The sequence below is a fragment of the Triticum dicoccoides genome, chromosome 4A (assembly GCF_002162155.2).
Source record: "Triticum dicoccoides isolate Atlit2015 ecotype Zavitan chromosome 4A, WEW_v2.0, whole genome shotgun sequence".
Lineage (NCBI taxonomy): Eukaryota > Viridiplantae > Streptophyta > Magnoliopsida > Poales > Poaceae > Triticum > Triticum dicoccoides.
The window spans coordinates 616,276,663-616,287,223 of record NC_041386.1 but is presented as its reverse complement, the minus strand read 5'-3'; the positions used below and the strand labels follow the sequence as shown (position 1 = coordinate 616,287,223).

At 46.4% G+C, this 10,561-nt stretch overlaps 1 protein-coding gene across 1 annotated transcript in view; it reads right to left on the bottom strand.

Annotated features, from left to right (window-relative positions):
• Positions 1–1,843, bottom strand: part of LOC119287377 — a 2,836-nt gene extending 993 nt beyond the window's left edge. The window contains exon 1 of the mRNA XM_037566915.1: positions 1,222–1,843. Within this exon, the coding sequence (XP_037422812.1) occupies positions 1,268–1,591 (324 nt within the window). The 5' untranslated portion in view covers positions 1,592–1,843 and the 3' untranslated portion in view covers positions 1,222–1,267. The remainder of the gene's footprint in view (positions 1–1,221) is intronic.
• Between the last annotated feature and the right edge of the window lie 8,718 nt (positions 1,844–10,561).

Sequence of the window (10,561 nt, the reverse complement as noted above, 5' to 3'; positions counted from 1 at the left end):
GCGAGCGCGGGCGGCGGCGGCTGCGGGTGGCAGGGTTGGCGGCGGTGGTGGTGGTGTTGGGGGCGGGGGTGGCGGCGTATATAAAGGGGCGGGGGCGGCGACTTGGAGGAGGGGGCAAGGCGCGGCGGAGGCGGAGTCCAACTCAGACTCCGGTCCGAGTGGCGGCGGCGGCGCCGGCCTGGCGCGGCTGGGCCTTAGGCCCAGTCGGCGCGGAACCCCTTTCTTTTTTTTAAGAAAAACTTAGCCGACCGAAATAAAATCCTAGAAAAAAATAAATAAAAACCTAAAAATGCCAAAACAATTTTTCACCGTCTAAATAAAATATTTAGAATAAGATGAACATTTTCTTGGCCCTAAAATGCAATTTTAAAAAACATGCAATTTTTCTAATGCAAATAAAATCCAATAAAAATCAATTTAATGATTTTAATATTTTCCTCCAATATTTCATTTATTTTGGACAAGTCATATTATCTCCTCTCTTTAATTTTTAATGTGAAATATTTTTCAGAGAGAAATAATTAAAATTAAATCCTCTTTTCATTATTTGATAAAAGAATTAAATATGGAGACCGGAAAATCCCAACTCTCTCCGAGGGTCCTTGAGCTGCTTAGGATTTCGAAGATTACGGAACGGAAAAGCAATAAAACGTGATATGCCTGGATGATCTATGTATAACATTCTAAATTGAAAATTTGCGATGTTACACTATCGTAATTTTTTGATAAATAACACTGATTGGCTTATTAGGATCGTTTGAGCGCGTTTATGACAGGTGGGGCACACTCGTCAGAAGCTGACTTGGCAAAAAGTGCCACATAGGCGTGTTGACTAGTCTACTCTTTCCTATCCCTCTGCAAAAACTGTGTCGGCCATCCCTTCTTCCCCAGCGCACCCATCGCGTCCCAGCGCCGCCCAGGCCCTCCGGCCGTGCCCCCGCCGCCACCGTCGTACCCCCAGCTGGATCAGGAGACATCCATCTCCATCATCCCCGCCCTGCACCAGATTCGTCGGGAATGCATACTCGATGTGCGTCGACTGCGGCTGTCCAAATGCATCTCGGTGACATGAACAGAAGAAACTCCGCAGGAATCTCATCTTGGACGCCTTGCTAGTTGCTACCTAGGGATCTAGACGGGGTGCCGTGTGCGGCCAGAAATCGTGGAGGTCAGTGGGTGCTTAGCTAATCGCTGGACAATAGCAATCGAACAAGCTCGTACCTCCAATCAGCCTGAGATCACGGACAGGGCGGAAACGGCAGGGGCGCTAACTCCGCCGGATGCGCTCGTCCGTGGGCAGCGACTGCAGCGCCTTCTTCTTGATCCCCTTGCACGATGCAGCGACTGCCCCGGCGCGTCGACGAATAAGGCGGAGGGATTGCACAGGCGGGAGCACTGGGCCACCATGGCCAGCCCCGACCATGTGGAGCATCAGGCAGAGCACCGCCGCCAGGACGAGCACGCTCGTACCACCGCTCGTGTCCGTGAGCACGCTCGTGTCCGTGAGCACGCTCGTACCACCGCTGGCCGCCGCCAGCGCGGCCAGGCGGTCGACGGACTGCTGCAGCAGGTGGCGCGACATCTTCCTCATTGGTTCTGTGTGGGACGGGGAGAAGCAGCCGGACGCAGCGGCGGCGCATGTGAACCTGGTGCTGCGGTGGCTCTGCGTCGTCGCGGACGGATGCAGCGGAGGCGGCGCGCACCAAACCTACTGCTGTGAGGCGACGGAGGAGAACGGGGTGCAGATCTGCAGCATTTTGGAGCTCGTGGCTGAGCAGCCTCGCCGGACTCCGGCGAAGGCTGCCGCCACTGTGAGCGCACACGACTTGTTCGACGTAATGCTCAAGCGAGTGGACAGAGAGGAGGAAGAGTCAACACGCCTATGTGGCATTTTTTGCCAAGTCAGCTCCTCACAAGTGAGCCCCACCTGTCATAAACACGCTCAAACAACTCTAATACGCCGATCAGTGTTATTTGTCAGAAGATTACGGTAGACGTGGTGTTTTCTGCCAAAAATACGTAGCATAGTGTTTTTTGCAAACCTAGCCTTTAAAGTGGTGGTTTTCTGCAACTTACTCCTCGCGTGCGTGTGTTTGTATGGTGTGCGCCATGCGCGTGCATGATATACGGCTTCCTGGGCATCCCTTCGTGACGCTGATTCTATGCTGGTGCCGCTGATTGCTACTCCTCCTAGCTCCTGCTGGCTGCTGCTTTTAATACTTCCCTATACAGTAGCTAGATAGAATATGACCTGTATTTTAAATTTCTGCAAATTGAACTGACTATTTATTATTTCTTCTATAATATTCACTAGATTAGATTCTCTTTTGTGCTTTCTATTGCAATATTACTCAATATATACTGTTCAATACAAATCATGAAATCCTCTAGTTCTTTAGACTTCTTTTTGCAGTACAATTGCATAGGAGATATTCATATGTTTTTCAGAAAAGGGAGAGTATGAATACAACGGCAGTGCTTCATCTATTATGTGGTACGCTGTCGTATAACACAAGTACTTTTTTTTTCTGAAGCGGTGACAAAAGATGTACCTCGTCAATTAATTACAACATGAGTACTAGATTTTATGCGATCAGATTATGGATAACATTGAAGTAGCATGCTCTGTTGTAAATATGCCCTAGAGGCAATAATAAAAAAATTATTATTATATTTCCTTGTTCATGATAATTGTCTTTATTCATGCTATAATTGTGTTATCCGGAAATCGTAATACATGTGTGAATAATAGACACCAACATGTCCCTAGTAAGCCTCTAGTTGACTAGCTCGTTGATCAACAGATAGTCATGGTTTCCTGACTATGGACATTGGATGTCATTGATAACGAGATCACATCATTAGGAGAATGATGTGATGGACAAGACCCAATCCTAAACATAGCACAAGATCGTATAGTTCGTTTGCTAGAGTTTTCCAATGTCAAGTATCCTTTCCTTAGACCATGAGATCGTGTAACTCCCGGATACCGTAGGAGTGCTTCGGGTGTACCAAACGTCACAACGTAACTGGGTAAATATAAAGGTATACTACGGGTATCTCCGAAAGTGTCTGTTGGGTTGACACGGATCAAGACTGGGATTTGTCACTCCGTATGACGGAGAGGTATCACTGGGCCCACTCGGTAATGCATCATCATAATGAGCTCAAAGTGACCAAGTGTCTGGTCACGGGATCATGCATTACGGTACGAGTAAAGTGACTTGCCGGTAACGAGATTGAACGAGGTATTGGGATACCGACGATCGAATCTCGGGCAAGTAACATACCGACTGACAAAGGGAATTGTATACGGGGTTGCTTGAATCCTCGACATCGTGGTTCATCCGATGAGATCATCGAGGAGCATGTGGGAGCCAACATGGGTATCCAGATCCCGCTGTTGGTTATTGACCGGAGAGCGATCTCGGTCATGTCTACATGTCTCTCGAACCCGTAGGGTCTACACACTTAAGGTTCGGTGACGCTAGGGTTGTAGGGATATGTATATGCAGTAACCCGAATGTTGTTCGGAGTCCCGGATGAGATCCCGGACGTCACGAGGAGTTCCGGAATGGTCCGGAGGTAAAGAATTATATATAGAAAGTGCTATTTCGACCGTCGGGACAAGTTTCGGGGTCACCGGTATTGTACCGGGACCACCGGAAGGGTCCCGGGGGTCCACCGGGTGGGGCCACTTATCCCGGAGGGCCCCATGGGCTGAAGTGGGAAGGGATCCAGCCCAAAGTAGGCTGGGGCGCCACTTCCCCTAGGGCCCATGCGCCTAGGGTGGGGGAAACCCTAAAGGGGGGGCGCCCCCTTGCTTGGGGGGCAAGCCCCCACCCCTTGGCCGCCCCCCCCTAGGAGATTGCATCTCCTAGTGTCGGCGCCCCCCCTAGGCCCCCCTATATATAGTGGGGGGATGAAGGACCTCTTACCTTTGCCTTTGGTGCCTCCCTCTCCCTCTCCAACACCTCCTCCTCCTCCATAGAGCTTGGCGAAGCCCTGCCGGAGTACTGCAGCTCCATCACCACCACGCCGTCGTGCTGCTGCTGGAGCCATCTTCCTCAAACCTCTCCTTCCCCTTGCTGGATCAAGAAGGAGGAGACGTTACGCTGACCGTATGTGTGTTGAACGCGGAGGTGTCGTCCGTTCGGCGCTAGGATCTCCGGTGATTTGGATCACGTCGAGTACGACTTCCTCATCCCCGTTCTTTGAACGCTTCCGCGCGTGATCTACAAAGGTATGTAGATGCAATCCGATTACTCATTGCTAGATGAACTCATAGATGGATCTTGGTGAAATCGTAGAATTTTTTTTGTTTTCTGCAACGTTCCCCAACAGTGGTATCAGAGCTAGGTCTATGCGTAGTTCTCTTGCACGAGTAGAACACAATTTGTTGTGGGCGTTGATGTTGTCAACTTTCTTGCCGCTACTAGTCTTATCTTGCTTCAACGGTATTGTGGGATGAAGCGGCCAGGACCAACCTTACACGGACGCTTACGTGAGACCGGTTCCACCTACTAACATGCACAAGTTGCATAAGGTGGCTGGCGGGTGTCTGTCTCTCCCACTTTAGTTGGAGCGGATTCGATGAAAAGGGTCCTTATGAAGGGTAAATAGAAGTTGACAAATCACGTTGTGGCTTTCACGTAGGTAAGAAAACGTTCTTGCTAGAACCCTATTGCAGCCACGTAAAACTTGCAACAACAATTAGAGGACGTCTAACTTGTTTTTGCAGCAAGTGTTCTGTGATGTGTTATGGCCAAAGTTGTGATGAATGATGAATGATATATATGTGATGTATGAGATGTTCATGCTATTGTAATAGGAATCACGACTTGCATGTCGAGTATGACAACCGGCAGGAGCCATAGGAGTTGTCTTTATTTTTTGTATGACCTGCGTGTCATTGAGAAACGCCATGTAAATTACTTTACTTTATTGCTAAACTCGTTAGCCGTAGTAGTAGAAGTAATAGTTGGCGAGCAACTTCATGGAGACACGATGATGGAGATCATGATGATGGAGATCATGGTGTCATGCCGGTGACAAGATGATCATGGAGCCCCAAGATGGAGATCAAAGGAGCTATGTGATATTGGCCATATCATGTCACTATTATTATTTGATTGCATGTGATGTTTATCATGTTTCTGCATCTTGTTTACTTAGAACGACGGTAGTAAATAAGATGATCCCTCATAATAATTTCAAGAAAGTGTTTCCCCTAACTGTGCACCGTTGCGACAGTTCGTTGTTTCGAAGCACCACGTGATGATCGGGTGTTAGATTCCAACGTTCACATACAACGGGTGTAAGACAGATTTACACATGCAAACACTTATGTTGACTTGACGAGCCTAGCATGTGCAGACATGGCCTCGGAACACAGAAGACCGAAAGGTCGAGCATGAGTCGTATACAAGATACGATCAACATGAAGATGTTCACCGATGTTGACTAGTCCGTCTCACGTGATGATCGGACATGGCCTAGTTAACTCGGATCATGTTATACTTAGATTACTGGAGGGATGTCTATCTAAGTGGGAGTTCATTGAATAATTTGATTAGATGAACTTAATTATCATGAACTTAGTCTAATTTTTTTTACAATATGTCTTGTAGATCAAATGGCCAACGTAGTCCTCAACTTCAACGCGTTCCTAGAGAAAACCAAGCTGAAAGACGATGGCAGCAACTACACGGACTGGGTCTGGAACCTGAGGATCATCCTCATAGCTGCCAAGAAAGATTATGTCCTACAAGCACCGCTGGGTGACGCACCTGTTCTCCCTGCAGAACAAGACGTTATGAACGCTTGGCAGGCACGTACCGATGACTACTCCCTCGTTCAGTGCGGCATGCTTTACAGCTTAGAGCCGGGGCTCCAAAAGCGTTTTGAGAGACACGGAGCATATGAGATGTTCGAAGAGCTAAAAATGGTTTTCCAAGCTCATGCCCGGGTCGAGAGATATGAAGTCTCTGACAAGTTCTTCAGCTGTAAGATGGAGGAAAACAGTTCTGTCAGTGAGCACATACTCACTATGTCTGGGTTGCATAACCGCTTGACTCAGCTGGGAGTTAATCTCCCGGATGACGCGGTCATTGACAGAATCCTTCAGTCACTTCCACCGAGCTACAAGAGCTTTGTGATGAACTTCAATATGCATGGGATGGAAAAGACCATTCCTGAAGTATTTGCAATGCTGAAATCAGCAGAGGTAGAAGTCAAAAAGGAATATCAAGTGTTGATGGTGAATAAAGCCACTAAGTTCAAGAAGGGCAAGGGTAAGAAAGCCTTCAAGAAGGACGGCAAGGGAGTTGCCGCGCCCGGCAAGCAAGCTGCCGGGAAGAAGCCAAAGAATGGACCCAAGCCCGAGACTGAGTGCTTTTATTGCAAGGGAAGTGGTCACTGGAAGCGGAACTGCCCCAAATACTTAGCGGACAAGAAGGCCGACATCACGAAAGGTATATGTGATATACATGTAATTGATGTGTACCTTACCAGTACTCGTAGTAGCTCCTGGGTATTTGATACCGGTGTGGTTGCTCACATTTGTAACTCAAAACAGGAGCTGCGGAATAAGCGGAGACTGGCGAAGGACGAGGTGACGATGCACGTCGGGAATGGTTCCAAGGTCAATGTGATCGCCGTCGGCACGCTACCTCTACATTTACCTTCGGCATTAGTTTTAAACCTTAATAATTGTTATTTAGTGCCAGCTTTGAGCATGAACATTGTATCAGGATCTCGTTTAATTCGAGATGGCTACTCATTTAAATCCGAGAATAATGGTTGTTTTATTTATATGAGAGATATGTTTTATGGTCATGCTCCGATGGTGAATGGTTTATTCTTAATGAATCTCGAGCGTAATGCTACACATGTTCATAGTGTGAGTACCAAAAGATGTAAGATTGATAATGATAGTCCCACATACTTGTGGCACTGCCGCCTTGGTCACATAGGTGTCAAATGCATGAAGAAGCTCCATGCTGATGGACTTTTAGAGTCTCTTGATTACGAATCATTTGACACGTGCGAACCATGCCTCATGGGTAAAATGACCAAGACTCCGTTCTCAGGAACAATGGAGCGAGCAAACAACTTATTGGAAATCATACATACTGATGTGTGCGGTCCAATGAGTGTTGAGGCTCACGGTGGCTATCGTTATGTTCTCACCCTCACTGATGACTTGAGTAGATATGGGTATGTCTACTTAATGAAACACAAGTCTGAGACCTTTGAAAAGTTCAAGAAATTTCAGAGTGAGGTTGATAATTAACGTGACAGGAAAATCAAGTTCCTGCGATCAGATCGTGGAGGAGAATACTTGAGTCACGAATTTGGCACACACTTAAGAAAATGTGGAATAGTTTCACAACTCACGCCGCCTGGAACACCTCAGCGTAATGGTGTGTCTGAACGTCGTAATCGCACTCTATTAGATATGGTGCGATCTATGATGTCTCTTACCGATTTACCGCTATCTTTTTGGGGCTATGCTTTAGAGACTGCCGCATTCACTTTAAATAGGGCTCCGTCGAAATCGTTGAGACGACACCGTATGAATTATGGTTTGGGAAGAAACCTAAGCTGTCGTTTCTAAAAGTTTGGGGATGCGATGCTTATGTCAAGAAACTTCAACCTGAAAAGCTCGAACCCAAGTCGGAAAAATGCATCTTCATAAGATACCCTAAAGAAACTATTGGGTATACCTTCTACCTCAGATCCGAAGGCAAGATCTTTGTTGCCAAGAATGGATCCTTTCTAGAGAAGGAGTTTCTCTCGAAAGAAGTAAGTGGGAGGAAAGTAGAACTTGATGAAGTATTACCTCTTGAACTGGAAAATGGCGCAACTCAAGAAAATGTTCCTGAGGTGCCTGCACCGACTAGAGAGGAAGTTAATGATGATGATCAAGATACTTCTGATCAAGCTCCTACTGAAATTCGAAGGTCCACAAGGACACGTTCTTCACCAGATTGGTACGGCAACCCTGTCTTGGAAATCATGTTGTTAGACAATGGTAAACCTTCGAACTATGAAGAAGCGATGGCGGGCCCGGATTCTGACAAATGGCTGGAAGCCATGAAATCCGAGATAGGATCCATGTATGAAAACGAAGTATGGACTTTGACTGACTTGCCCGTAGAGCGGCGAGCCATAGAAAATAAATGGATCTTTAAGAAGAAGACAGACGCAGATGGTAATGTGACCATCTATAAAGCTCGGCTTGTCGCTAAGGGTTATCGACAAGTTCAAGGGATTGACTACGATGAGACTTTCTCACCGGTAGCGAAGCTAAAGTCTGTCCAAATCATGTTAGCAATTGCCGCATTCTATGATTATGAGATATGGCAAATGGACGTCAAAACGGCATTCCTTAATGGTTTCCTTAAGGAAGAATTGTATATGATGCAGCCGGAAGGTTTTGTCGATCCTAAGAATGCTGACAAGGTGTGCAAGCTCCAACGCTCGATTTATGGGCTGGTGCAAGCATCTCGGAGTTGGAACATTCGCTTTGATGAGATGATCAAAGCGTTTGGGTTTATGCAGACTTATGGAGAAGCCTGTGTTTACAAGAAAGTGAGTGGGAGATCTGTAGCATTTCTCATATTATATGTAGATGACATACTTTTGATGGGAAATGATATAGAGCTTTTGGACAGCATTAAGGCCTACTTGAATAAGAGTTTTTCAATGAAGGACCTTGGAGAAGCTGCTTACATATTAGGCATCAAGATCTACAGAGATAGATCAAGACGCCTCATAGGTCTTTCACAAAGCATATACCTTGATAAGATATTGAAGAAGTTCAATATGGATCAGTCTAAGAAGGGGTTCTTGCCTGTGTTGCAAGGTGTGAAATTGAGCTCAGCTCAATGTCCGACCACGACAGAGGATATAGAATAGATGAGTGTCATCCCCTATGCCTCAGCCATAGGGTCTATTATGTATGCTATGCTGTGTACCAGACCTGATGTAAACCTTGCCGTAAGTTTGGTCGGAAGGTACCAAAGTAATCCCGACAAGGAACACTGGACAGCGGTCAAGAATATCCTGAAGTACCTGAAAAGGACTAAGGAAATGTTTCTCGTTTATGGAGGTGACGAAGAGCTCATCGTAAAAGGTTACGTCGACGCTAGCTTCGACACAGATCTGGATGACTCCAAGTCATAAACCGGATACGTGTATATTTTGAATGGTGGGGCAGTAAGCTGGTGCAGTTGCAAGCAGAGCGTCGTGGCGGGATCTACATGTGAAGTGGAGTACATGGCAGCCACGGAGGCAGCGCATGAAGCAATTTGGGTGAAGGAGTTCATCACCGACCTAGGAGTCATACCCAATGCGTCGGGGCCAATCAAAATCTTCTATGACAACACTAGAGCTATTGCACTTGCCAAGGAGCCCAGGTTTCACAAGAAGACAAGGCACATCAAGCGTCGCTTGAACTCCATTCGTGAAAATGTTCAAGATGGAGACATAGATATTTGTAAAGTACATACGGACCTGAATGTAGCAGATCCGTTGACTAAACCTCTCCCTAGAGCAAAACATGATCAACACCAGAATTCCATGGGTGTTCGATTCATCACAATGTAACTAGATTATTGACTCTAGTGCAAGTGGGAGACTGTTGGAAATATGCCCTAGAGGCAATAATAAAAGAATTATTATTATATTTCCTTGTTCATGATAATTGTCTTTATTCATGCTATAATTGTGTTATCCGGAAATCATAATACATGTGTGAATAATAGACACCAACATGTCCCTAGTAAGCCTCTAGTTGACTAGCTCATTGATCAACAGATAGTCATGGTTTCCTGACTATGGACATTGGATGTCATTGATAACAAGATCACATCATTAGGAGAATGATGTGATGGACAAGACCCAATCCTAAACATAGCACAAGATCGTATAGTTCGTTTGCTAGAGTTTTCCAATGTCAAGTATCCTTTCCTTAGACCATGAGATCGTGTAACTCCCGGATACCGTAGGAGTGCTTTGGGTGTACCAAATGTCACAACGTAACTGGGTGACTATAAAGGTATACTACGGGTATCTCTGAAAGTGTCTGTTGGGTTGACACGGATCAAGATTGGGATTTGTCACTCCGTATGACGGAGAGGTATCATTGGGCCCACTCGGTAATGCATCATCATAATGAGCTCAAAGTGACCAAGTGTTTGGTCACGTGATCATGCATTACGGTACGAGTAAAGTGACTTGCCGGTAACGAGATTGAACGAGGTATTGGGATACCGACGATCGAATCTCGGGCAAGTAACATACCAATTGACAAAGGGAATTGTATACGGGGTTGCTTGAATCCTAGACATCGTGGTTCATCCGATGAGATCATCGAGGAGCATGTGGGAGCCAACATGGGTATCCAGATCCCGCTGTTGGTTATTGACCGGAGAGCGATCTCGGTCATGTCTACATGTCTCCCGAACCCGTAGGGTCTACACACTTAAGGTTCGGTGACGCTAGGGTTGTAGGGATATGTATATGCAGTAACCCGAATGTTGTTCGGAGTCCCGGA